Source organism: Stegostoma tigrinum, chromosome 2 (assembly GCF_030684315.1).
Source record: "Stegostoma tigrinum isolate sSteTig4 chromosome 2, sSteTig4.hap1, whole genome shotgun sequence".
Taxonomy (NCBI): Eukaryota; Metazoa; Chordata; class Chondrichthyes; order Orectolobiformes; family Stegostomatidae; genus Stegostoma; species Stegostoma tigrinum.
This window is the reverse complement of record NC_081355.1, coordinates 149,230,786-149,257,157: the sequence shown is the minus strand read 5'-3', so window position 1 is coordinate 149,257,157 and position 26,372 is coordinate 149,230,786. Positions and strand designations below refer to the sequence as shown.

The following is a 26,372-nucleotide window of genomic DNA, read 5'->3' as shown; positions in this document are numbered from 1 at the left end:
GGGTCTGGGTGGGATGCTCCAAAGGGCAGTGTGGACTTGTTGGCCCGAAGGGCCTGTTTCCACACTGTAGGGAATCTAATAATGTTGCCTGGAATGGGCCATCTTAGCTAAAAAAGAAGAGGCTGGATAAGTTCAGTAAAAACGGAAAGAACTGCAGATGCTGTAAATCAGGAACAAAAACAAAGTTGCTGAAAAAGCTCAGCAGGTCTGGCAGCATCTGTGAAGGGAAAAAAAAAGTTAATGTTTCGGGTCCTGTGACCCTTCATCAGAACTGGATAACCTCAGGTTGTACACTTTAGAGCAGAGAAGGTCAAGAAAGGACCTGATAGACATGTATAAGATTTCGAGGGGTATGGACAGTGTGGATAGAAAGCAGACGTTTCTCTTCGTTTAGAGGTCAATTAGAAGAGACCATCTTTTGAAAATGAAAGGCAGTGTTTACTTGTAAGCAGTGGCTCAAATATGGCAACTTTCCCCATCTCCAGTCAGCTGTGATCCATATACTTTGCAACATTAAAGTGAGACAGCAGAGGTGTTTACCATTGCAAACCTAGTCACTAACTCTGGGCATTCCAAGTTTTGAAAGGGTTTAAAGGATTTTTATTTTCACTCAGAGGACGGTGGGTATCTGGAGTGCACTGTCTGGGAGGACAGTCCAGGCAAAGTACTTGGACGAGCACTTCAAACATCAAACCATTCAGAATTAGAGGCTGAGAGCTGGAAAGTGTGATTAACGCAGATAGGTTTGCATGGCCTCGATGGGACGAGGAGTTTCTTTTATGCTGTATATTCCCGAGACCCTATCACGTGTTGAGCGAAAAAGGATTTGAAGGCAGGTGATTAAATGTATAAAACACGCACACGGTTGTACGTGAAGTGTAGAAACTTCTTACTTGACTCCAAAATGGGAATGCAATGAGATCGAAACATCGAGGCAGAGCTCAAAGTAAACCTGTGTTTCACATTTCTCAGTACAAAGGCTGTAGGATTAAAGAGACAGAAAAGGGTCCATCACCTGAACGAAATTGTGGCTCGTTAATTAAAGAAAATCTACTCATTTCCCTCAAATATCATCGTATTCCAGCAAGTACAGATTCCTAGGAGTGTAAAACTTTATATTTTTCTTAAAAAACGAGCACATACCCATAACACAACCGTCTCCTCCCCCATCAAACACACACAAGGCCATTAAAAGTGTACTGACCACTTTAAGAGAGAAAGAGAGAGAGAGAGAGCTGGCCCGTTGGCAGAGAGCAGTCTGAAATCGCTGGAATGCAAATCTCAAAAGAGCCAGCAGAAACTGCACGCCCCCTTGCCCCTCCCCTTCAATGCCTTTCCGTGCGTAAAAACAACTCGGAGTCCCAGTGTAAGGAATTCCGAAATATTTACAAATAAAACCACCCAGGAGAGGGAGAGGAAAGAAGGGACAGAAATGAAACTGGGAGAAAGAGGAATATCCAGTTTTCCTCACCTCCCCTGTCCTGGTGCTCATGAATTGACTGAAAGATACATTTTTCAATGTATCACTGTAACTGACACATTAGCCCGTAACCCCACTGTCATCTCTCACTTTGTCTCTCTCCAATGTATTTTCTTTAAGGTGCACGTATTTCTGGCAGGATCTCTCTCTCCCCCTCCCTCCTGGAGCCAGTGTTGTACGGCTGACACCACGGTGCTGCTGTTATCCTCTCTCTCTTTCTTTCTCTGAAGCAAACATCCGGGTTTCCCTGCTTCACCGCTGGACAAGCTTTTTTAGAAGCCATTTTGGACTGGGTTCAGTTTTTTTTTCCCGTGGATTCGCCACACCGCCGGCCATTCAAAAAAAAATAATAATTATGCCCCATTATCTGCTAAGGTTGAATGTTTGCCAAGGTCTGCCGTTCCTGGAGTCGAGATCTAGCTCTGCATTAGCTGCTGTGCACTGGGGATTGCTGAGCCAACAGTGAACTTTTTTTTGTGTTGCATTTACCGCAGGGAGAAATAATTATATATCTATCTATCTCATCATTATTTTGGAAGAAAGGGGAAGAGAGAGAAAGAAACACACACACACATACATACACATATACAAGCGTCAAAGGAGGAGGAGAGAGGAAACGTAACAGAAGGTGGTGGTTCTAAAAACAACAACAAAAAGCAACTGCTTGTGGTATCTGTTGTTCGTGCCCGAGTGTGTTGGGTTACTTACAGAACGTGGATATCAACGGGCTCTGGGTGTCAACTGTGTGTCATTTTATTTCTCTCCAGCTCTTGGTTTTTTTTCTCTCTCTCTGGTGTGTGTGTGTGTGTGTCTTAAGGAAGAAAGGCACATGTTTTAAATGTTGTCGAACTGAACAGATACCCTCGCCTGCAGGAAACTAACCCCACGTTTGGTGTATTTGAATATGATTGCTTGCTGGCTGATTTTTGTACTTCTGACAACTTTTTGTACAGGTAAGAAGGATTGGCGGTTGTGAGACAACCCCATTATTATTTTGTGTCTTGTACAAAGTAGTGAGATTATTCTCAAAACAGTGGAGAAATTCGGGGGAGGGGGGTGTGGGGAGAGAAGGATTCAGAATCTATATCTCTGTGCGTTGCTTTGATTTTTTTTATTGTTGGCTTCTAAATGGCTGCAGATGCTTGTGGTTTGTTCTGTGGGAGGCGACAGGATTTTGTGTGTTTGTGTGTAGTTGTAGTTTCACTTTGTATCATATTGGGGAGTCATTGTGGTCTTATGGCTGTGTGTTAATTTCCCTCACACCCTCTTCCCTAATTGATTCATGTGGCCTGATTTGTAAAGTGGGGCAGCTCGATTTCTGCGTTTCTGGAATAGAGAAGGCACGGATGGGATTTTTAGTTGAGAAAATTATAAAAAATGTTGGAAAAATTTTGCATCGCATATCACCCCTCCTTTTATTTTGTAACGGGTAAAGTTTTGACTTAGCTATCTGGAGTTGGAAAATACCTGGCACCTTTTTTTAAAACTCAGAGTAAACATACAGTTCCTTTTTGTTGTCCTGCTGTTTTTTAAAGGGAAGATGGTGCGGAAAAAAAATCCCCTTTGCTGGCTTTTTAATTCGATGATTTTCCCCCACATCCCCTTTGTTTTGATACATCAGAGTGTGTAAGGTGGAGGAATTTATAGCGGCCTCTTGGCTAGGGATAATGCCTAACTTTTCAAAGAACAGATACTCTTTTTATTTTGCTATGTGGTTGCCGTTTCGATATTAATCCGAAGTGCAACATTTGTGAAACGTTTTGAAGTTTTGGGGGAAGATCCCAACAGCACCTTTTTGAGTCGGTTGGGGGAGGAGGGAGGTAGGTGCTGTGGAGATTTCAACAGAAGCTGAGCGGGTAGTTATTGGAAACAAAGGCGATACGTCTATGGAAAACATTTTGGTTTTTTTGTACAAATGTAGAGACAAATATGAGCTTTGCATTCTTACACGTGCACAGACAACCAAACATACTGGCCTCTCTCTAGGAAAATTGCACATTGCAGCCTTATTTGGACGAGGCAATTGAATATGCAACCAAGCCTCCTCCTTGTCTTTATTTATGGTCGATGCATTATGCCACCTTTCTTTGGTTTTAAATTATCGTGTTATTTTCGTTTTTTTAAGAAACAAACCTCTGTTCTCTTAACCCAAGTTTGCACGTGTTTGCAGATTAGCCTTTGTGTATTTACGTTGAGGGTGTGTGTATATGTGTTGGTGGGGTGTTGGGGAATTGTCACATGGCTGTTGGATGCGCGTCAACTATGGATTCGAAATGAGCAGGAGGGGGAAGGGAAGGAGAGCCGGGGCTAACATTGTATTTTAAGGGAGACACGTGGTGGAGGAGAGTTGTAACAGTTTTCAGCGCTGGAGTGAGAAAATTTGATTCATCCTTTTGACCGAGGGACGATTGTGGTCAACTGTTGGAACGTGGTTCAGTTTCACTAGAAAGGAAACACAGGCTAGCATGGGTGAGGCGCGCCTTTATATACTGAGCTGTTTTCTCAAACTTTTAAATTAGTTTTGTTTTTATTTAGAAAATAAAAAAAATCTATAAGGACGGCTTTTAATTCTGTTTTGACAATCTCGGTTGAGTAACGTGGAGCGAATGAACGTGGAGCGAATGAGTTGTAATAAAATAGTCCATTGTGTCAAAAATGGTGCTTGTGCTCATGTTTTGTGCTGCTCCCTGGATTTCGGGCTTAGCTAGTCACTTGTATCTACTCTGCTGAACGCTTTCCCATCCCGTGCTCGTTAGATTTTTTTTCTCCAATGGGACGGTGTAAAAATTATGAATGCATATTTTAAAAAACAACAAAATGTTGTGAAGAATTGGTTGTGGGGAGGTCACGTACGTGGGAAGCAGTAACTGCCTACGAATCTTGTGTTGTTTCCTGAGAGAAGATTAAAAGTTAACCGCGATAACATAGGATTCAGGCACGGGCAACATCGTTTAGGGAAGTGTGTAAGTGAAATGACTTTGGGGTTTTATAACAACCCCACATCTTCGGAAGTTGATTTTATTACTGGTGTCAGACCATTGATAAATCTACTCAGTTGTGTCATTTACTGGCCGAAAACATTCTGTTGCAATTCTGTCTCCACGTTATGGTTAAGTGGTTTGTTTGTTGTTTAATTTAACTTGATATATGGGGGGAGGGGGGTGGAGAGAGAGAGACTGTTTTCTACTGCAATGTGTTACATATTTGCATTTTCACATAACAGTGCCTGGAATGTGATGTGTTTTCTTACTGACAGCTGGTTTTAAGTTGCATCTAAAGGGAAGCTAAATGAAGGCACAAGGGTTGGAAACGCTGCATGGCGGCTTTGCGTTTGGTTTTGATGTTACTAATGTTCGTGGTTTTGTTTGGTTCCTTTTAAACCACATTGTATATGTCTCTCTCTAAAATAAGGAGCTCACCTTTGCTATCTATTTTTGTTTCTCCGAGGATTGTGTTCTCAACATTGTTTAAATGTAATACTTGTGTCAAAAGTTGAAGTGTTTCTTTTTAAAACAGAAAATAAAACAAAGTATTCGTATGTGTATGTTGGATGAGTAATACCAGGCAATAAGCATTTCTCTGTCCCTGTGTGCCTGAGATTAAATCCCATGCACATTGCACTTTATATATCTTGCTCACGACTTTATTTTCACCAATGCTGAGCAGCTAGCCACATGGACATGATTATAAACAGGCTGTGATGGCTATCTATTCAAAGAACTGTTCACTGTTTAGTTTTAGAATGATAAATATTTGAATTCTGCCCCAAGCCCCCCACAGATCCTTGTTTCCAAAAAAATTGCTGCTATGTTACCCCTGTATAAAAGCAAATAATATTTCATTTTCTTTGTGAAGCAGGGTTCTTTAATAGGCCTGCTTTCGAATTGGTCCACAGTCCAATTTGACCTGCTGAAGTGAATCAAAATGTGTAGTGCAAGTTGTTTCTGGAGAGTACAGTCTGTAAACTAGCAGCCCTTCGCTTTTTTGAAGTCCTGTTTTTACAAGGTGTCATCAAAAAAACATGAGCCGCCTACTGTTCCATGAGTTCATGTTTTGAAAATCTCTGGATTAAATTTTTTCACCCTCCCCCCCCGAATTTCTGTTAACATTCCTGAAGTGAATTTTGCAAGGTGAGTGAATGGGCAATTGGTTATCATTTGCAACATTGGACAAAAATGACTGCTTTAAAGTTTATTGCAACTTTTGTCACAAAAAAAAGTCAATACTCCAAATCAGATTGTTTTATCTATTTAGTATGAGAGTTTTGCTGTGTTTTTACTATTTCTTGATGAATGTGTAGTTGGTAGATATTTGAGTGCAGGCTACTGTTCAGCAAGTTAAGAGCATTTTAAACTGTGTGCTCCAATGATTATGGATCTGTTGCTCGTTGGGACAATTTTGATGTTGCTTGAAAGAATTGTACAAAATTGAAATGTGGTGACCTAAGTGTGTTGCTTTTAATCTGTCATGTGACAAATAAGCTGCACAAACTGTTTTGGTTCAGACAAGATCATTCTGAATGGAGATATTTTGCCACTTAATCTTTATTCTATTAGATTGCTTTTACCTTTTTCTCTCCACTCTCTGGTGGTTCTCTTTAGGTATGTTTTGCGATTAAGTGCCCGACAGAACCCATATGGCACCTATTAAAGAATATTGTAATAACACACTGAGCTCCAATCTTCTCCATTCTGTTTACTACAGAAAGCAGCCCATTATACTCTTGTCAATCAAGTGAGCATGTTACTTGACAATAATGGCACAAAGTGAACAGTGCTGTTGTCTTTCTCTAACACAACCAAACTTGAGAACTGAACAAGAGCAGTTTTTTTCTTGAAATAAAAAAAGGCTTTTGTTTAATAATATGATGACAATACTAAGACCTGGTTTTGCAAAAGTAGTCTGGAGCTGCAGCAGATATTTCATAAGCATGAAGAGAATTTTGGAGTCTTCTGTCATTTAGATTTGGGCTGTATTGGCATTCTTAAACCAATGAGCTTTAGCTGTGGGGGCTTGTGAACCTGTTGGTTCAATTTAAAATCTTGTCGTTTTTAAGACTCTTCCCATAAACATTCATTCTTCCCTTAAAACAGGGAAGTGATTGAAGAGTTTGAAATGAGGTTCGAGTGATTTGTCCAGAGTGACAGATGCCTGGTGCCCTTTCAAATTCCTCGAGGCATGGACTGTGCCATTTTCTGGGACCTTTTTCCTCACTAAAATAACGAATTAACCTTCATAACAGTCCTAGATTTGTTTTTATTTCTCAATTTTGTTTGTGAAATACTTGTGTTAAAAGTTTCTTTAACAGTACAAAAAATGTGAAATATTGAATGCTGACGATTTCAACCCTTGGCCCACCCACCGTGGTGTCATCTTTCCATCTGGTCCCCCATTTTGGAAGGTGCTGGCCTGAGGTGACTTATTTCTTCATAAAGCTGACTCTTCCCTGATATCAGGCGCAAGTTGCTGTTCCTTTTTGGTTGACCAACTTCAGTTTGTTCTCCTCCCATCTTGTGCCAGTTCTGTCTAACTAGATTCACCCCTGTCTTGCCACCAAGCTCACTAGACTGGCAGCATGCCCCTGCTGTCCCTGTCGTAGATAGCACCAAGTCCCTACCACCCTGTGGTGTTCCTGCTCCAGCTTCGTCCGCATTGAACACTCCCAGGACAGGGACAGTAGTGGCCTAAAGGTCAGAGCGAAAGGTCCCTGTACCTGTTGCAGTTGAAAGTACAGTTCCCCCAGATAGTGGCTCCATCGAGCACTTCCTGGACAGGGACAGCACTGGGTTAAAATAAAAGCCCCCTTGGTTCTTTCAAGGGGATCCGAAGTTGATAGAAAAGGAAAATTAAAACTGTCCTCTTCCTGGGGCACTATACCCAAAACAAACGCAAACTCAATCAAATGGAAACTTGTACGGCAGAAACGATAAAAGCAAACTAAACCACCATGTTAGATACCAAGGTGTGGAGCTGGATGAACACAGTAGGCTGAGCATCATCAGAGGAGCAGGAAAGCTGTTGTTTCAGGCCTAGACCCTCCCCCTTTTTCAGAAGAAGGGTCTAGACCCGAAACATCAGCCTTCCTGCTCCTCTGATGCTGCTTGGCCTGCTGTGTTCATCCAGCTCCACACCTTGTTGTCTCTCATTCTCCGTCTGCAGTTCCTACTGTGTCCTAAACCACAGTGTTGTTTTCCAGGCTGATAATGCAGTCCAGCCCCCGCAGTGCCCATGGGTCACGAATGGCGTTTACCGTACCAGGGAACACTGCGTGTTCCACACCTCTCTTTCACTTTCCTCCACTTAGAACCTGCCCCTTGCACCAAAGTTTTGGTCACCTGCATTAACCTGTCACAGCCTGAATTCTGTTTTATTACTCCATTGTGAAGCACTATCATGACAAAGATGGTGGATCAATACAATTTTTTTTTGCTGGCAAAATTCAATTATAAAGCTTCTATAAGGTACATTCTGGAAGAGCAGATGTTGAGGGTGAAGTGTCATGGTAAGATGGCTATGCAAAAAACCAGAGCCCTGGGCTATCGTTCTGAGGTCTTGGGTTCAAATCCCACCAGGGCAGATGATGAAATTTGACCAGTTAAAAGCCTGGAATTAAAAGCCAGCTGTCAATTTGTGGTTAAAACCCATCTGGCTCACTAATGCCCTTTTAGAGAAGGAAATCTGCAGTTTTCACCTGGTCTGGCCTGCATGTAACTCTAGTAATGTGGTTGACTCTTAACTGCTTGCTGGGCAAAAGATGCTGGCCGAGTTAGTGAGTTCACATCCTGTGAATTAAATTTAAAGGCAGTAAAATACAATGTTTCTACATTGTTACGTGGCCAATGTTTGGTGCCTCAAAGCGATTTTGTAATGTCTGTATTGTTTACTGTATACATTCAGTGACAAGTGTGTGCTCTGAGGGGTTCTATAAGTTACTGGCTCTTCTGTACCTCAGACAGTGCCCACTCTGTTCCTTTGCGTCAGCTAGCCCCAAGCTTTAGTGTGTTTCTCAGCATATTGGCGATTCACAAAGATTGATTTCCAGCGGTGAGGGGTTTGTCTTATGAATAGAGATTGAGCAGTTTAGGCCTATGCTCTCCTGGAGTTTGGAAACATGAGACGTTTATACAAGATGTTAAAAATGACAAAGTAGATATGGAGAGGATTTTTTTTTCCCTCTTGTGAGGCAATCTAGAACGAGAGGCCATAGCTTTCAGGTAAGGGGTGGCAGATTTAAAACAGATGAGCAGTTACTTCTGTCAAAGGGTTGTGAACCTGTAGAATTCGCTGCCCCAGTGTGTGGTGGATGCTGGGACTCTGAGTAATTTAAGGAGGAGATACATTTTTCATTTGTAATGCATTATGGGGAGCAGACAAGAAAGGGTGTTGAGATCAGCCACGATCGTATTAAAATGTGGAGCAGACTCGCTGGGCTCTCCTGCTGTGTGTCCCTATGGCATTGGAAGGTGCAGTCTACTGGTCTTCATTTGAATCTGTTTTGGATAGTCATTCACCATGTTGATGGTTTATCCTCCCCAGGCACAGTTGATGTTTGTCTATCTCTGTGTCCCTGGGAGCATCTCAAACGGCACAGAGTCCCAGCTCACAAGATGAACTTCAATACCAAGCGCTGCATTTATCTGCAGACCTCCTCAAAGACAGTGTACAAGGCGTCCGCGCGAGCAATCTTCCAGCAGTGCCCTTCTCACCACCAGCTGGGCTACATCTTGCTGCTTGTTTGAAAGTTCTAGAGATGTAATTATACATAAGTCAGCCCGGACAGTGTGTGTTTGATTCTCGTACCTTTGCAGGTCCGTTCAAACTAAAGCGTAGAACGCATTGAGCCTTTGGAAGATTTGCCCCTGGTGGAATCGGGTCAGATTTAGCTGCCCCATGGCATTTCCGAGCCCTCACGTGGATATTGGACCTGCCTGAAGGACCAACTCTTCTGTGAAGGTTTTACTTGGGGTGGATGTAAATTTAAAAAAAAAGATAATTCTCAACAAGGATGGAGAAGCAGTGGAAGCCTCTCCTAATAGGATTAGGGCAGGAAAATGGGATTAAATTTACAATTCAGATGTGACCTGAATGGCTGATGGTACAGGTTTGAGAGGGTTTGACCTTCTCCTGTTCCCAGAGGTACAGACAGTGTCGATGTTCAGACCCTGCCAGTGGGACACGTTGGAATGCAACAGGCCTGGCGCGTCCGAACTGGTGGCAACAGGAGGGGGCTCACTTCTTTTTGAAACATTGACCCACCGCCCCTTTTTATATTTTGGGGTGGAGGTCAGCATGGTAACAGGATTGGCAAAGTTACCACTGCTGGGGACACCCATTGAAGCAGAATGAGAGAACAAATCCTGGAAGCTGAGTCAGTTTTTCATCAATGGTGGGACATTACTGGAGTTTGCACTTAAAGAAGTGAAAGAATGAAATAGAGAGAGAGAAAACGCAATAAGAAATGGTCAATCTGGATTTCAGGAGGCAGAGCCATTCTTGACTAAAAAGTTTTGAGTTGACTGGGACAGTGGCATTGCTGGCTGGACTGGCATTTATTGCTTGCCTCTAATTGCCCCACAGAAGGTGGTGGTGAGTTGCCTTCTTGAACCACTGCAGTCCTTGAGGCGTACAAGTGATGTTATTAGAAAGGGAGTTCCACAATCTTGACCCGATGACCCTGGAAGGAACGGAGAAACATTTCTAAACCAGGAATGGGTTTGGAGGGGAGTGTGAGCTCCTGGTGTTTCCATGTTCTTTGAGGTGATAGCAGCTGTGGGTTTGGAAGATGCTGTCCAATGAGACTTGGTGAATCTTTTCCCTAGGTTGAGGGATTTCAAGACAAGGAGGCATACTTTTAAGTTGAGAGGAGAGAAATTTGAAAAAGACTCTGGGGAGGGGGGGAGGCTTTTTTTTTAAACAGTGGTTCATGTACAGAATGAACTGCCAAAAGTGATGGATGTAGGTGCAGTTACAGGATTGTAAAAGCTGTAAGGATAAGCAGTGTTTGGATGGGAATCGGTCTGGAGCAGGAAGGTGGGACTAGTTTAGTTCGAGATTATGGCTGGCGCGGACTGAAGGGTCTCTCTCTGTGCTGTATGACCCTATGCTGTGGGGGTGGGTGGGGGGGGAGGGGGCGTGGTGTGGAAGAGAGGGAGACAGACAATGTTGAAAGTGGTTGATGTGATGCCAATCAAGCGGCTGCTTTGTCCTGGATGGTGTCAAGCTTCTTGAGTGTTGTTGGAGTTGCACCTATCCAGGCAAGTGGGAAGTGTTCCATCACACTCCTGACTTGTGCCTTGTAGATGGTGGACAGGCTTTGGGGAGTCAGGAGGTGAGTTACTCACTGTAGTCTCTGACTCGTAACATTGCAGAATGAAATGAGGGTCTTCGGCCCATTGTGTCACATCAGCCATCAAGCAGCTATCATTTTAGTTGTACGTTATAGAGCTTACGGTGTTTGACTCAATACTTTTTTTAAATGGTTGCCACCTCTGCTATCCTTTTCAGCCAGTGTGTTCTGGATTCTCGCACCCACTGGATGTAAAAGAAAGCCCTTTAATCCCCTGCTCTTGACCTTAAATCTCTGGCCCCCCGTACTGTGGAAAAAGTTCATCCGTGCCTGATCTGTCCGTCTGTTGAGGGATACAGAATTATAATTGGGGCCTCTCAGCCGTCTCTGATTTAGGGAAACCAACCCCAGTGTATCTCATCTCTCTAGAGGGCTTGAGGATCATTGCTCCTGAAATTATTTCAGACTTTCGTGCGTTATCCTTCGTCTACGTTCAGGATGTAGCTTGGAACACCGCCACCCACCATCCTGTCCTGGAAATATATCACCGCTCCTTCAGTGTCGCTGGGTCAACATCAAGCAAATCCCTCCTTTTTGAAACAGCACCCTGAGTGCCCCAGGCCCTGAGGATGGCAGCAGGGTAAGAAGGCAACTTGCCACCACAGGGGCAGTTACAAACGGCCAGCAAATGCTGGCTGAGTCAGTCACTCAGTCATCCCCATAAACAACCAAAAAAAAATCCCAATAGGGGGAATCGAGAAAGCTTTCTTATGGGATGGATAGTGAGTGCTACTGCAGGAGGGAAGTGGGCGCAGTCGGTAGGAAACGGGGCGATCACGGGAAAGAAGCCATAGTTGAGCAGCACAGAAGCAGGCCTTTCTGCCCACCCCTTCCATGCCGACCTGGTATCCTAAACAGCCCTCTTCCCATTTGTCTGCATTTGGCCTGTATCGCTCTAAATCTTTCCTATCCATGAACCGGTCTTAAAGTTTTAAATTTCTGAAGAAGGGTCTTGACCTGAAACATCAAACTTTTTCCTGCTCCTCTGCTGCTTGGCCTGCTGTGTTCATCCAACTTCGCAACATGTTTTAAATGTTGGAACTGTACCCAGTTGGACCATTTCCCCTGGCAGCTCATTCCATAGACTCCCTGACGATTGCCCCTTAGGTCCCACTTTAAGTCTTTGCCCTCTCACCTTAAGCCTATACCCTCTAGTTTTGGACTCCCCTACCCCAGGGAAAAGACCTTGTCTATTCACCCTACCCATGCTGCTCATGATTTTTGTCAACCTCTTTAAGATCACCCCTCGGAGAGTAGCCAGACTGTTGAGAATGGGATGATGTTCACGTTAGGTAGTATCAAAACAAAATGTTTGGCCGAATGGCCTGTTTCTGTGCTGTACAGTTGATTTCAATTGACCCCATCATAATTTGCCAAACCCACCCGCACTTCCAGGAAGGGCTGAGGAAAACTAATGCGGGGAGGGTTGGGGGGTGGGGGGGGGGTGCGCAGTGAGGATGGGAGACTCAGGCCAGTGGTGATAAAAGGATAAAATGTTCCTGTGCAGCTCAGGCAGGTCGTTGCTGGTTGAGTTAACTGTGCAGTGGGTCGCATTTGGACTGGGCACACTGAGGTGCCACCTCATCGTTATCCTGAAAGCTCAGCAGGTCTGACAGCATCTGTGGAGGGGAAAGCAGAGTTAACATTTTGGGTCCGGTGACCCACTTCCTCAGAACTGACCTTCTGAGCTTTTCCAGCAACAGTTTTTGTTCTTGATTTACAGCATCTGCGGTTCTTTTGGTTTTTATTTAGTAATATTTTCTACAACTGCTTGGTCCTTTTTTTGTCAAAAATGCCCTTGTCAGTAATTTTTGAAAGGATCGCTTTCGCAGTATCTCCAGGCTAAACAAGGGCCACAGTGTCAGAACTGAGCCGCACTTGCACACCCAGCCTCTCTGACAAGATGAGATGGGCGGGGGGCAGGTGAATTAATCTCACACACCCGGCATCACTTCCCATATGAAAAAGCGTCCTTTTACTTATGTCAAACAGAGCCTGGGCCTGCCTTCTCTTGAGCTCTGAGCTCTCAAAAGGCATGTCGTTGATGCTGCTGTCTGTGCAGGTGGCACACTGCAGAGGGGAGCGCAGTGCCCTCGTCTGAGCGGAGCTGCCCAGCAATTGGCATGAGGAAGGTGCAAATCTGAGGCTGGCTTCCTTTTGCCACCTTCGCGGCACTGAGCTTCCATTGCAGCCAGGTATTTCGGGCTTGTGCTGGAACTCTATAGACGCAGCGTCCCCAAATAACAATGAGCCAACATCCTCTCCTGTTGGAAGTGCACAAATTCGGAGGTTCCTTTCTGTGAAACAACAAGACCTGCATTTACGTAGCGCTTTTCGCCACCGCTGTCTGCCGCAGTGCTTCACTGCCAATGAAGTGTGGGCATTGTGCTATTGTAGGAATCACGGCAGTCAACTGAGCCCAGTGAATGTCCCACGCACGCATCAACGTAATCATGTCCAGATCCTGTGCTCTTTTATTAGTGATGGTGAATTGAATGATGTAAATATTTGGCGGGAGAGAAGAATGAGTGAACTCCCCTGCTGCTTTTCAAAATGGGGTCTTTCCACTTCAGCAGCTAAGTGGTGGCTTTGGGTTAACTCAATCCCATCCAAGAGACACAGCTCTGATGGTGTAGTGCTCAGTCAGGACTCACTCTGGTGTGTCAGTGTTGATCTATGGGGCGCACGGTAGTTTGCATTGCTGCCTCTCAGTGCCAGGGACCCAGGTTCGATTCCAGCCCCGGGCAATTGTCTGCGTGGAGTTTGTACATTCTTCCCGCGTCTGCGTGGTTTCCTCCGGGTGCTCCAGTTTCCTGTCACAGTCCAAAGAAACATTTTGAAAAATGTCCATATCACAGAGGAGGTCCTGAACGGCTTAAAATGCATGGAGGTGGATAAATCCCCAAGACTGGATCAGGTACAGCCTGGAACTCTGTGGGAAGCGAGGGAAGTGATTTCTGGGTACCTCGCCGAGCTATCTGTATCACTGCGAGCCACAGGTGTGGTGCTGGAGTACCGGAGGTTAGCTGACATGGTGTCTCTGTTTAAGAAAGGTAGTGGGGGAAAGGCCAGGGAACTATAGATCAGTGAGTGTGGCATCAGTGGTGGGCAGATTGCTGGCGGGGGGCGGGTGGGGTGGGGGGGGGAGGAAAGAGTCCTGAGGGACAGGATTTATATGTATTTGGAACGTGGAGTGATTGGGGATAGTCAACGTAGTATTGTGCGAGGGGAAATTGTTTCTCACAAACTTGATTGAGTTTCTTTTGAAGAAGTATTGAAGAGGATTGATGAGGGCAGAGGAGTGGACGTGACCTATGTGAATTTCAGTATGCGTTTGACGAGGTTCATCATGCTAGACTGGTTAGCAAGGTTCGATTACACAGAATCCAGGGAGAATGAGCCATTTGGATACAGAACTGACTCAAAGGTAGAAGACAGTGGTGGAGGGTTCCTATTCAGACTGCTGGCCTGTGACCAGTGATGTGCTACAAGGTTCGATGCTGGGTCCACTGCTTTTTGTCATTTTATATAAATGATTTGGATGGGAACACAGGAGGTATGGTTTGTAGGTGACACCAGAATTGGAGATGTAATGGACAGTGAAGAAGGTTACCTCGGAGTACAACGGGATCTTGATCAGCTAGGCCAATGGGCCGAGGAGTGGCAGATGGAGTTTAATTTAGATAAATGTGTCATAGAGATATACAGCATGGAAACAGACCCTTCAGTCCAACTTGTCTGTGCTGACTGGACATCCTATATAAATCTAGTCCAATTTGGTCCATATCCTTCTAAACTCTTCCGATCCATATACCTACCCAGGTGCCTTTTAAATGTTGTAATTGTATCAGCCTCCACCACTTCATCTGGCAGCTCATTCCATACACTCATCACCCTCTGTGTGAAAAAGCTGCCCCTCAATCCCTTTTATATCTTTCTCCTTCTACCTTAAACCTACACCGTTTAGCTTTGGACTCCCCTACCCTGGGAAAAGACTTTGTCTAGTCACCCTATTCATGACCCTCATGAGTTTATAAACCTCCAAAAAGTCACCCCTTAGCCTCCACTGTTTTAAGGAAAATAACCCCTGATCAACAAAATTTTAGAAACTGGCAACAGTTCAGTGAGTGGGCAAAATCAAAATTGATCAATGGATTATAAATATGGAAAAACAGAAGGTTTTGTTGAGGAAAGATTCACTAAGATGGGCCTATGTTCATTGGAGTTTAAAAGAATGAATAGTGATGTTACTGAAATTTTAGATTGAGAGGGGGCTGACAGAAAGGATTCCTACTGCGTCGGAAACCCGAGAATTTGGTGGCACGGTTTACAAATAAGTGATCTCCCATTTGGACGGAAATAAAAGAATTTCTCCTCAGTCGTTAATCTTTGAACTTGCAAAATAAATCAATTCATGTATAGAGACAACAAGGTGTAGAGCTGGATGAACACAGCAGGCCAAGCAGCATCAGAGGAGCAGGAAGGCTGATGTTTCAGACCTAGATTTCTGAAGAAGAGTCTAGGTCCGAAATGTCAACCTTCCTGCTCCTCTGATGCTGCTTCTGCTGTGTTCGTCCAGCTCTACACCTTGTTGTCTTAGATTCTCCAGCATCTGCAGTTCCTGCAATCTCTGAAACAATTCATATGTAGATCATGTTTACACAGAAACAAACCATAATATAGTGATGCTCAAAACAAGTTATTAGAACAAGGATTACCAGAAAACCAACTGCTCTTAAAGTGCTTAAAAAGCCTAACTGTTCAATAGTGATCAGAAAGAAAATTCTTTAGAACAAAGTTAACAGCCTTGAGGGTCATACTGCTGTGTTAGAGCCACTCTGTGTAGACATCACAACTTGGATCTAATACCTGCATCTTCAACTACATCCCATGCTTTAATGTGAGGTGCTGTGTTTTGGAAAGGCAAATCAGGGCAGGACTTATACACTTAGTGGTAAGGTCCTGGGGACTGTTGCTGAACAAGGAGACTTTAGAGTGCGGGTTCATAGTTACTTGAAAGTAGAGTCACAGGTAGACAGGATAGTGAAGCGTTTGGTACGCATGCCTTTGTTGGTCAGTGCATTGAGTATAGGAGTTGGGAGGTCATGGTGTGACTGTACAGGACATGGGTTAGGCAACTTTTAGAATACTGTGTGCAATTCTGGTCTCCCTGACATAGGAAGGATGTTGTGAAACTTGAAAGGGTTCAGAAAAGATTTGAGGATGTCACCAGGGTTTAAGGTACAGGGAGAGGCTGAATAGGCTGGGGCTATTTTCCCTGGAGCGTTGGTGGCTGAGGGATGACTTTACAGAGGTTTATACAATCATGAGGGGCATGGATAGGGTGAATAGCCAAGATCTTTTCCTGGGGTGGAAGAACCTAAAACTGGAGGGCATAGGTTTAAGATGATTGAAAAGGGATCTAAGGGACAACTTTTCCTGCAGAGGGTGGTGCGTTTATGGAATGAGCTGCCAGGGGAAGTGGTGGAGGCTGGTACAATGACAACATTTAAAAGGCATGTGGATGAATGGGAAGGATTTAGAGGGATACGGGCCAAATGCTGGCAAACGGGACTAGATTTATTTAGGATGTCTGGTTGGCGTGGCCGAGCTGGACAAAGGATGCTGGGTATTGGCAATGCAATGGTTGTTGATTTTCTTTAATCAACCTGTTCAGCAGTGGTATCCCTCACACCCCTTACAGCAGGTGTGACTTGAACCTGGGCCTCTTGACTCAGTGGTAGGGACATTACCACTGTGCCAAAAGAATCCCAGTGGTTGTTAGAACATGGTGATAAACTGAGACTCCTCTGAATTTTGACTGTTTAGGCCCACAGCACATTTTATTTACTCAATCGTAGAACCCTTATGTTGTGGAAGCAGACCATTCGGCCTGTTGAGCCCATGCCGACCCTCCAAAGAGTAGTTGATCCAGATCCACAAGCCCCCCACCCACCACCCATCTATCCCATTTTTTTCTTGGCAGTGGCCTCCTTGCTGTTTGTGGAGTCTTGCTGTGCCTCAATTGGCTGCTCAATTTGCCATTATAAGAGCACATCAGTGGAAGTTATGGCATGTGATGGACACAGACTTTCTTCGTGTTTCGTTGGGGAGTTGCCGAAGTGCAGGAAGGCGGCCCTTTAAACCTGGAGTGAAGTTTTCAAATCCGCCAGATTTTACACTGTGTTGTCAGCCCCAGGCAACCATCCCCTGATAGTTCACCGATCTATGTTTTACAGCGTCCCTTCTCTAGGCTTGTGCTCAGCAAAAGGAGAGCGTGCAACCCTTGCTCGAGCAAAAAGGTAACTTCTCCTTTTTAAGAAAGTAGAATGAGAATGAGCTAATCTGGTCGTAACGTCATCTTCCTGCCTGTTCTCCACAATCTTTCACCCCCTTCAGTTAAAACTTCTGTCCAATTCTGCTATGATTGTAATCAGTGCTACATCCCCCACCACTCAATGGGAGAGAGTATTTCAATGACTAATGACCCTCGGAAGAAATTCCGCATCTCCGCCTTCTGTAGGAGTCTCCTTTAGTTTTAAGTCCGTTCACGCCTTTTTAAAATTTGTTGTGCAACGGAAGACAGTCCCTCACCATCTTAGCGCCATAAGGAGTGTAGTGGAACAGAGGAACTTTGGAGTTCAGGTGCACAGTTCTCTGGAAGTGGAGGCACAGGTAGACAGAGCAGTGAAGAAGGTTTTTGGCCTTGATCAGTCAGGGGACCCTGGATCGAAGGTGGGAAGTTATGTTGCAGTTGTACAGGACTTTGTTGAGGCCGCACTCTGAGTATTGTGTTCAGTTTTGGTCACCTTGCTAAAAAAGAAGGATGTTATTAAATTGGAAAGATTGCAGAAGAAATTTACAAGGATGTTGCCAGGACTCCAGGGACTGAGATTGGACAAGCCATGGGTTTTTTCTTTAAGACACTGACCGGGGGAATCTAACAGAAGCATATAAGATCATGAGAGGCATGGATAAGGTGAATACACTCGGTCTTTTTCCCAGGGTTGGGGAATTGAGGACCAGAGGGGACAGAATACCTGGGAATCTGAGGGGCAACTTTTTTAACACCGAGGGTGGTGCGAATATGGAATGAGCGGTCAGCAGAAGTGGCTGAGGCAGGCATAATAACATTTAAAAGGCATTTGGATGAATGCATGGATAGGAAGAGTTGGAAAGACGTAGGCCCAAGAGCAGGGAAGTGGGGTCAGCGTGGATGGATATTTTGATCAGCGTGGGCCAGTTTGGGCAGAAGGGCCTGTCTCTGTGTTGTAGGACTCTATGATCTATCTAACCCTGCCAAGCACCTTAATTTATCTGCTACAATAAGATTACCTACAGAACTCCAATAAGGAATGGGCCCAACCTGCTCAATCTTTCCTGATTGGACAGACTGTACATCCTGGGATCAACCAAGTGGAACCGTCTCTCAACCACATGACCCTTGGTTTATCAAAGTATGTGGACTCAGCCTGGAATCAGTTCATGGACGTTGTGTTCCAGGGAAGCAAATTCTGCAGACTGACCATCTTCAGGGAGAAAAAGATGCTCAATCTCTGAATTAATTTCCCCCTCAAACCGTGCTTTAGTTATAAACGCTGTCACTAGAGGAACCAGCACCACCACTGTATCCGCCCTTTCAAGCCCCCTTCGGGAGATTGTGGGTCTCTGTAAGATTAGGGGCCAGCATTCCTGATCCGACTAAGGATTAGAACAGTCGGATGGTGGTTTTTGATGCAGACACGCTGGATCAAAGGGCCTTTTTCTGTACTGTAGATCTGATTCTGTGTGTGAGTCACGTACAAGGACGCCAGGACCCTCTGTAGCTCAGAGTTCTGTGTGTTCTCTCTCTACTTAAGACACAGCCTGTGTTCCCATTCTTCCAGCCAAAATGGGAAAGCATGTACTCCCTACATTTGTACTCTCAATCTCCCAGTGTCCTTTAGCCACTCATTTAATCTGTTTGGTATCCATTTGCAAACTCATTGTGTATTGCCTAGCACCGTTTCCATCTGTCCTCCTGCAAATTTGACTACAGTTGGCATTCCCTCTGGTTTGTTTGTTTTGCATGCAGCGGAGCAGCTTTTGAGGGCATGTTGGTTACAATTTGCCCAAGTCATTAACGCAGATCATAACTAGCCATGCACTGCTATGAAAGTAATCAACTCAGACGGGAGTACACGTTAAGTATTTATACCTGCCACACCACATGCATTTAACTCTCCACAACCCAGTGTGTGTCAACGCCTGGAAAGCAGCACACGCTAGAGAAACTCAGCAGGATCTGTGGAGAAACAGAGTTCATGTTTTGAGACTAGTATAATGCTTTGGTTCTGAGCGAGTCATATTAGAACACAAAACTTTGACATTCTTTCTATCTCTCTCCAGCAAAATTGCCAGATGTGCTGAGTTCCCCAAACATTTTATTGTTTTCACTTCAGATCTCCAGCTTCTGCAGTATTTTGCTTTTCAGTTTTTTGTGTACCTGGACTTGATGGTTTTCTTTGTGAGCTGGATGATGGTTAAAGGTATAGTTTTCAGGATGCTTTTTTTTGAAAGATTTGCCAGCGGGAGTGGGTGTCTCTAACTGACCAGCATTCATTACCCATCCCTATTTGCCCTTGAGGATGATATTGAGCTGCCGCCTTTTAACTGCTGTTGTTCGTGTGCTGTATGAAGACCCTCTAATGCCACTGGGAGGGAGATCTAGGATTTTGACCTAAGGACACCAAAGGAATGGCGAGTCCATACTGATCAGACCCACACCCCTGCCCTATCCCTGTAACCCTGCATATCCCATGGCCAGTCCGCTGAGCCTGCATATCTTTTGAACTTATCCACCCTGCCTGTGTGTCTCATGATTTTATAAACCTCTGCGCCAGGGAAGATATCACAAGCCTATTCAGGCTCTCGCTACAGTTCAAACCCTCCAACCTGGCAACATCCTTGTAAATCTTTTCTGCACTCGTTCAAGTTTTCCTATAGCAGGGAGACCAGAGCTGAATGCTGTATTCCAAAAGTGGCCTAACCAATGTCCTGTACAGCTGCAACATGACCTCCCAACTCCTATACTCAGTATAGTGCCCTATAAAGGCAAGCATACCAAACCCTGCCTTTACTACCCAACCTGTGACTCTGCTTTTGAGGAACTATGAGCCTGCATCCCAAGGTCTCTCTTGTTCAACAACACTCTCCAGGACCTTACCATTAAGTGTATCAATGCTGCCCTGATTTGCGTTTCCAAAATATCTAAATTAAACTCCTCCTGCCACTTCTCGGCCCAGCTCATCAAGGTCCCATTGTACTCTGAGATAACCTTCTTCGCCATCCACTACACCAACAATTTTGGTGTCATTTGTAAACTTACTAGCCATGCTTCCTCCGATGTTAATGCCCAAATTTGTGTGTATAAATTACATATTCCGAAATCGTGCCTCCCAGTTCTACATTCCCTGAACAGGAAAAGCATCCATTCAGCACCCACGCTAAAAATCAATTAGATGGTTCCCAAAATCACTCCCCAATAAACAATCCCCTTCATCTGTTCTCGTGAACCACTTCTGTCCTCTGCAATGATCAGAGACAAACTACAATTTGAAGCTCCTCTTAAATTGAATCAAAGGCTAGTGCTTCCAAACATGTTGTGGGGGGGAGGGGGAAGCATAATTTCGGCTTCTCAATTAACTTGATTCTCACTGTGTTACAGATGTATTCAGTTCACCACCAAGATGACAATAATCTCCTCTCCTCTCCTCTCCACCAGACCCTCCTGTATCCTGATGAATCACAAAGACCTGCGTTTAAATAGCATCTTTCTGGTGTATAGTCCGCTCACCATCCTGACTTCATTGTATGATTTAATGCAAAAGACTTGAAAATATATTGTCATCCCTTCAGTGGTCAAAACTCAGCCAGTCACACCCACGTCCCACAAACTAATAAAGAGACATCTCTGCTCGGGTTCCGGATAAACTAATAATGGTCAGGAGTATGGTTATTCCTGAAGTGCTCGCTCAGGAATGGGCTTAGACAAGGAGCTTGGTGGGGATTCTTTTCTTGCTCCTGTCACTGTACAACTTCCCTGTTGTGGCACAGTGAAAGGAGGAGCCTTTTCTGATTACTAGCAGTAGCCTGGATGATTCATGCATGGATAGATGCCATTGAGCCTGTTAAGTCAGTGCTGGTAAAACTGGGTTAGAGCTACATTGTGTGAAGACCAGTCTCTGTAAATAGATTGGGGGCAAATTGCACTGAATCTCTACTTAAGTCTCATTCAGGTTGCTGCTTCCCAAATGTTTGACAAAAGCAAAATAGAAGACTGTTAAATTTCATAATTCATAGTGTTTTAGTGTATTCTATTCATCCAGGATATTACAAAAAACGAAACTCCTTTGGGTTGGCTCAGTGGTTCGCACTGCAGCCTCACCGCCCCAGGGACCCGGGTTCGATTCCACCCTCCGACTGTCTGTATGGGGTTTGCACGTTCTCCCCGTGTCTGCGTGGGTTTCCTCTGGGTGCTCCAGTTTCCTCCCACAGTCCAAAGATGTGCAGGTTAGGGTGGATTGGCTATGCTAAGTTGCACGTAGTATCCAGGGCTGCGCAGGCTAGGTGGATTAGCCATGGGAAATGCAAAGTTAAAGGGATAGGGTAGGGATGTTGTTCAGAGGGTCAGTTTGGACTTAATGGGCCAAATGGTCTGCTTCTGCGTTATAGGGAGTCTTTTATTCTATAATTTTGTTCCTATATCCTGATTAATCATGAGAGGCGTGCATTGTAAAGCACTTTTCCCAGTAGGCAGGTCTCTCAAAGTACTTGATAGCCGATGACATCTTTTTGAAGTGTAGCTACTATGTAGCTACCATCGAGGTAACACCAAACCATGGTGTTCAAACCCTGTTAAGCACAGTTGTATTTGCAATAACTCCACCAGAATGAGGTGCATTACAGAGCTTGGCAAGCACCTACACTGATTAAGCCAGATACTGCCTGGGAATTAGCCATCAATTGAGCTTCTAACCTAGGTTAGTTGCAGTCAGAGAAAACAGTGTGGAGCTGGAGGAACACAGCAGGCCAGGCAGCATCAGAGGAGCAGGAAAGCTGACGTTTTGGGTCAGGACCCTTCTTCGGGAATTCCCCACCGCCCGGCCAGGCACTGCTAGCTCTCAGTGTAGTAGAGTCCTGGGGGTGTGAGGGGAGGTGTTTTTATCCCCTCCTGGGGTCCAGTTTTGTCGCTGTTCACAGGATTCTGACTGGGATCCAGCGAGAGGTATGTTCTGGAGCCTGTACCATGATGCTGATTGTTAGGGCTAAAAGGATCACAGGCTATAGGGAGACAGTGGCAGCAGGCCACTGAGCTGGGTGGCTGACCATGCTGATGATCATGTTGAATGGCAGAGCGGGCTGAATGGCCTATTCCTGTCTGAGTCCAGGCACCTCACTGGCAGTCATGCGCTGCTACCTCCGACTAGAATTATCCTGCCTCCAGGAGGAGGAGGAGGACCATCACCACTTCATCAGAGTCATTGTGGTACAGAAGAAAGCCATTTGGCCCATCTGGGTTCATTCTGACTCTCTATAGAGTGATGCAGCTACTTCTGGTCTCTCCCTCCTTTTCCTGCAGTCTTGCAAGCTTATTTCCTGCAATTCCCTTTCAAAATCCTCCACTCCCTCCACCACCCTCCAGGGCAATGTGGTGCTAGTCCTTGCAATTATAGCTAGTGGACCACAGGCCTTTTGTTCATCCACCTTATCCAAACATGGAATAAATCTGTATGTCTCTGTCAGATTGTGCCCTCTAGCTCCAAAGACATCAACATCAACACCTCCGATCAAAATGTGTGACAAAATCCTTTGTGTGAATTGGACAATTGAATAGATACGTTATAGGGTCATATAGAATTTACAGCCCGTTCAACCCAGGGCTTCTGCGCTTCACTTTGGGCTTCTGCGCTTCACTTTGGGCTTCTGCGCTTCACTTTGGGCTTCTGCGCTTCACTTTGGGCTTCTGCGCTTCACTTTGGGCTTCTGCGCTTCACTTTGGGCTTCTGCGCTTCACTTTGGGCTTCTGCGCTTCACTTTGGGCTTCTGCGCTTCACTTTGGGCTTCTGCGCTTCACTTTGGGCTTCTGCGCTTCACTTTGGGCTTCTGCGCTTCACTTTGGGCTTCTGCGCTTCACTTTGGGCTTCTGCGCTTCACTTTGGGCTTCTGCGCTTCACTTTGGGCTTCTGCGCTTCACTTTGGGCTTCTGCGCTTCACTTTGGGCTTCTGCGCTTCACTTTGGGCTTCTGCTGTTTTCCCTGAACTGACTCTGCCACAGGTTCACTCTATTCCCTGCTCCCTCATTCCTGTCTAGTTTCCCCCTGAATGGTTCAATGTCACATGCCTCAACAGCTCTTGGTAGCTCATTCTCACCACCTTCCGGGTAATGACTTCCTTTCTGAGTTTCTGATGGACTTGTTGGTGACTCTGTGTGTGTGTGTGTCTGTCTGTCTGTCTGTCTTCAATCGATACAAGAAGTTTTCTATTTTCCACCAGAGGGAACATTCTCCCTGTGTCTTGACCTTCCAAAATTTAAAGACCTCTACGTCACCCCTCAGTCACTCGTGTTCTGTTTCTGAAAGCAGTATTCTTGCCCCCTTGTTCACTAAGGTCAGAGGTAGTAAGCGAAAGTTCTTCTGTGAGCTGTGCCATCTCTGCTTTTAGTGGTAATGTCTCTGGACTAGTAATCTGGAGGATACAGGGGAGCTGACAGGTTTGTGCGATAGTCGCTGGACTGTCATTCCAGAGACCTGATGAGATTCCGAATCCCACCCCAACCAACGTGGAAGATGGTGGAATTTGAATTAAATAAAATTCAGGAATTTGGAGCCTAATGACCATGAATCCATTGTTGATTGATTGTCGGGGGGGAAAAAAACCCATCTGGTTCACTAGCCTCCTTTAGGAGGGCATTGGTGGCTCTGTGGTAAGTGGTACTGTGTCTCAGAACATTCCAGGTGCGCTGGTTTCTTCCCACAGTCCGAAGATGTGCAAGCTTGGTGGGTTAGCTATGGAAATGCAGGGTTACAGGGATAGGGTAGGGCGGTGAGTCTGGGTGGAACGCTGTTCAGAAGATCAGTACGGACTTGATGAGCCGAATGGCCTGCTTCCACACTGTAGGGATTCTGTGATCTGTGGAAGTGCCATTCTTAGCTTGTCAGGCCTACTTGTGAGTCTAGACTCTGGGCTATGTGGTTGACTCTTTGGGCAGTTAGGGATGGGCAATAAATTCTAGCTTAGCCTACCCTAGCCAGCAATGCTGTCATTCCAGGAGTGAATAAAAAGAAAAGCTGGTGAAATTTAGGTTTGATTAATAAATTCTGCCTTAAAACACTGGACTCAGTAACAGTGACCATACAAACTGCAATGAGGTTGTCTCTGATCTGTTCCAAGTAAACTCTCAGTTCAAGGGCAGTTCTGAACAGAGGCTGGCTGCTGATAGCCACAAGTCATGAATAAATAAATTTAACACAGGATGACACTCCATTGTGACTTTGCTACAGGAAGAATAGGTGGATATTAGTGAGAGACAACCACTGTAGTTTTTCAGCCCTGGAAGTTGGTGAGAGGTGGACAAATCCTGGAAAGGGGGCACTTTTTTTTTTCTATTCATTTGTGGGATGTGGGCATCACTAGCTGGGCCCAGCATTTCCTGCCTGTCCCTAGTTGCCCCTTGAGAAGGTGGTGGTGAGCTGCCTTCTTGAACCGCTGCAGTCCCACCTGCTGTGGGTTGACCCACGATGCCATTGGAGAGGGAATTCCAGGATTTTGACCCAGCGACAGTGAAGGAAAGGCGATATATTTCCAAGTCAGGATAGTGAGTGGCTTGGAGGGGAACTTGCAGGGTGTGATGTTCCAATATGCCTGATGCCCTTGTCCTTTCCAGATGGACGTGGCTGTGGGTTTGGAAGGTTAAAATTGTATCAGAGATAATGGGCACTGCAGATGCTGGAGAATCCAAGATAACAAAGTGTGAAGTTGGATGAACACAGCAGGCCAAGCAGCATCTCAGGAGCACAAAAGCTGACGTTTCGGGCCTAGATCCAACGCAGTGGAGTATTCGCTTTGTGAAATTGTCGGGCCTACAATGTGAAGGCCTGCCTATAATCCTAGCACTTACTGCACAGACTGGCAATCTCCCACAGAGCAGTGTGTTTCCGACCCCTCCACCCCCAAAACCCTTGGCAGTTTGCACTATACGGAACGTTGCGAGAATGTTCCCCAATGGCGATAGCTTAGTGGTATTATCACTGGACTATTAATCCAGAGAGCCCGTCAAATCCCGCCTAGCAGATGGAATTTGAATTCAGTAAAATCAGGAATTAAGAATCTAATGATGACCGTGAACCCTTGCCGATTGTCAGGGAACTCCCCTCTGGGTCGCTAATGTCCTTTTAGGGAAGGAAACTGCCATCCTTACCTGGTCTGGCCTACGTGTGACTCCAGACCCACAGCGATGTGGTTGACTCTCATCCATCTCCTGGATATTTAGGGATGAGCAATAAATTGTTGGCCTAACCAACAACGCCCTCATCTTGCGAATGAATAATCATTTTAAAAAAAAACAGTGACTAATTCTTCAATGGCCCTGTCTGATCCATGGCCCTCAATCCACACTCGATCTCTCACAATTTCTTCCATTGATCGTTTGCCGTTTAGTCTCAGACTTCCAGTGAGTGGCAGGGCAGCGTTTTGTTTGATTCAAGATCCTCGTTGTTTGTGGATCTATTTCCTTGTGCTTTTTCTTGCGTTTGTATCATTGCCCAGTTTATTTTTTCTCAGCAGGCTTCTTTCTCCCCCACCCGTAACAGGCCAGAACCTGCCATGGTGACAGTTTGGTTAAGTGAGTCTGTCTAAGTTTCGAGCACAATCCTGGGTTCCCCCCCCCTGCTACTTCTGTAACAACTGCCACTTTCAATTATCTAGCACTTTTCAAAAAAAAATATAGATGTACCAAGATAGCTTCATCAGACCGACTTCTGGCAAGATGAAGGGATATTGCAGAAAGCTTGGTCAGTGATGCATCTTGGAAGTAATTTAGTGAGGGTGGAAAGGGAGATGACCTTAATACGTCTGAAGGCACCAATGATGATGCAAGGAATCAAGGGCTACGGGGAGAGTGCAAGGAAGTGGAGTTGAAATGCCCATCAGCCATGATTTAAATGGCGGAGTGGACTTGATGGGCCAAATGGCCTTACTTCCACTCCTATGTCTTATGATATTATGCGGTTAATGTAACTGTGATGTTGGGTCTGAAAAGCATCTACTAGCTGAATTTATTCACGTGAGGATATCGCTGTGCAGTGTCACTGCCAAGAACAGCTATGGATGTACAGTGATAATGGGAACTGCAGATGCTGGAGATTCCATGATAATAAAATGTGAGGCTGGATGAACACAGCAGGCCAAGCAGCATCTCAGGAGCACAAAAGCTGACGTTTCGGGCCTAGACCCTTCATCAGAGGATGAAGGGTCTAGGCCCGAAATGTCAGCTTTTGTGCTCCTGAG

At 45.2% G+C, this 26,372-nt stretch overlaps 1 protein-coding gene across 6 annotated transcripts in view; it reads left to right on the top strand.

The window, feature by feature from the left end:
• The first annotated feature begins 1,749 nt into the window (after positions 1 to 1,749).
• Positions 1,750 to 26,372, top strand: part of LOC125448270 (activin receptor type-2B-like) — a 183,822-nt gene continuing 159,199 nt past the window's right edge. For 3 of the 6 annotated variants that reach the window (XM_048523481.2, XM_059640093.1, XM_048523445.2), the window contains exon 1: positions 1,750 to 2,433. Coding sequence is in view for 3 of the 6 variants with exons in the window: in XM_059640093.1 (XP_059496076.1) it covers positions 2,385 to 2,433 (49 nt within the window). In the remaining 3 variants the exon portion in view is untranslated. Of the gene's footprint in view, positions 2,434 to 3,816; positions 3,950 to 4,394; positions 4,444 to 26,372 lie in introns of those variants that run through there. The other 3 variants (XM_048523471.2, XM_048523451.2, XM_048523489.2) reach the window with 2 other exon arrangements.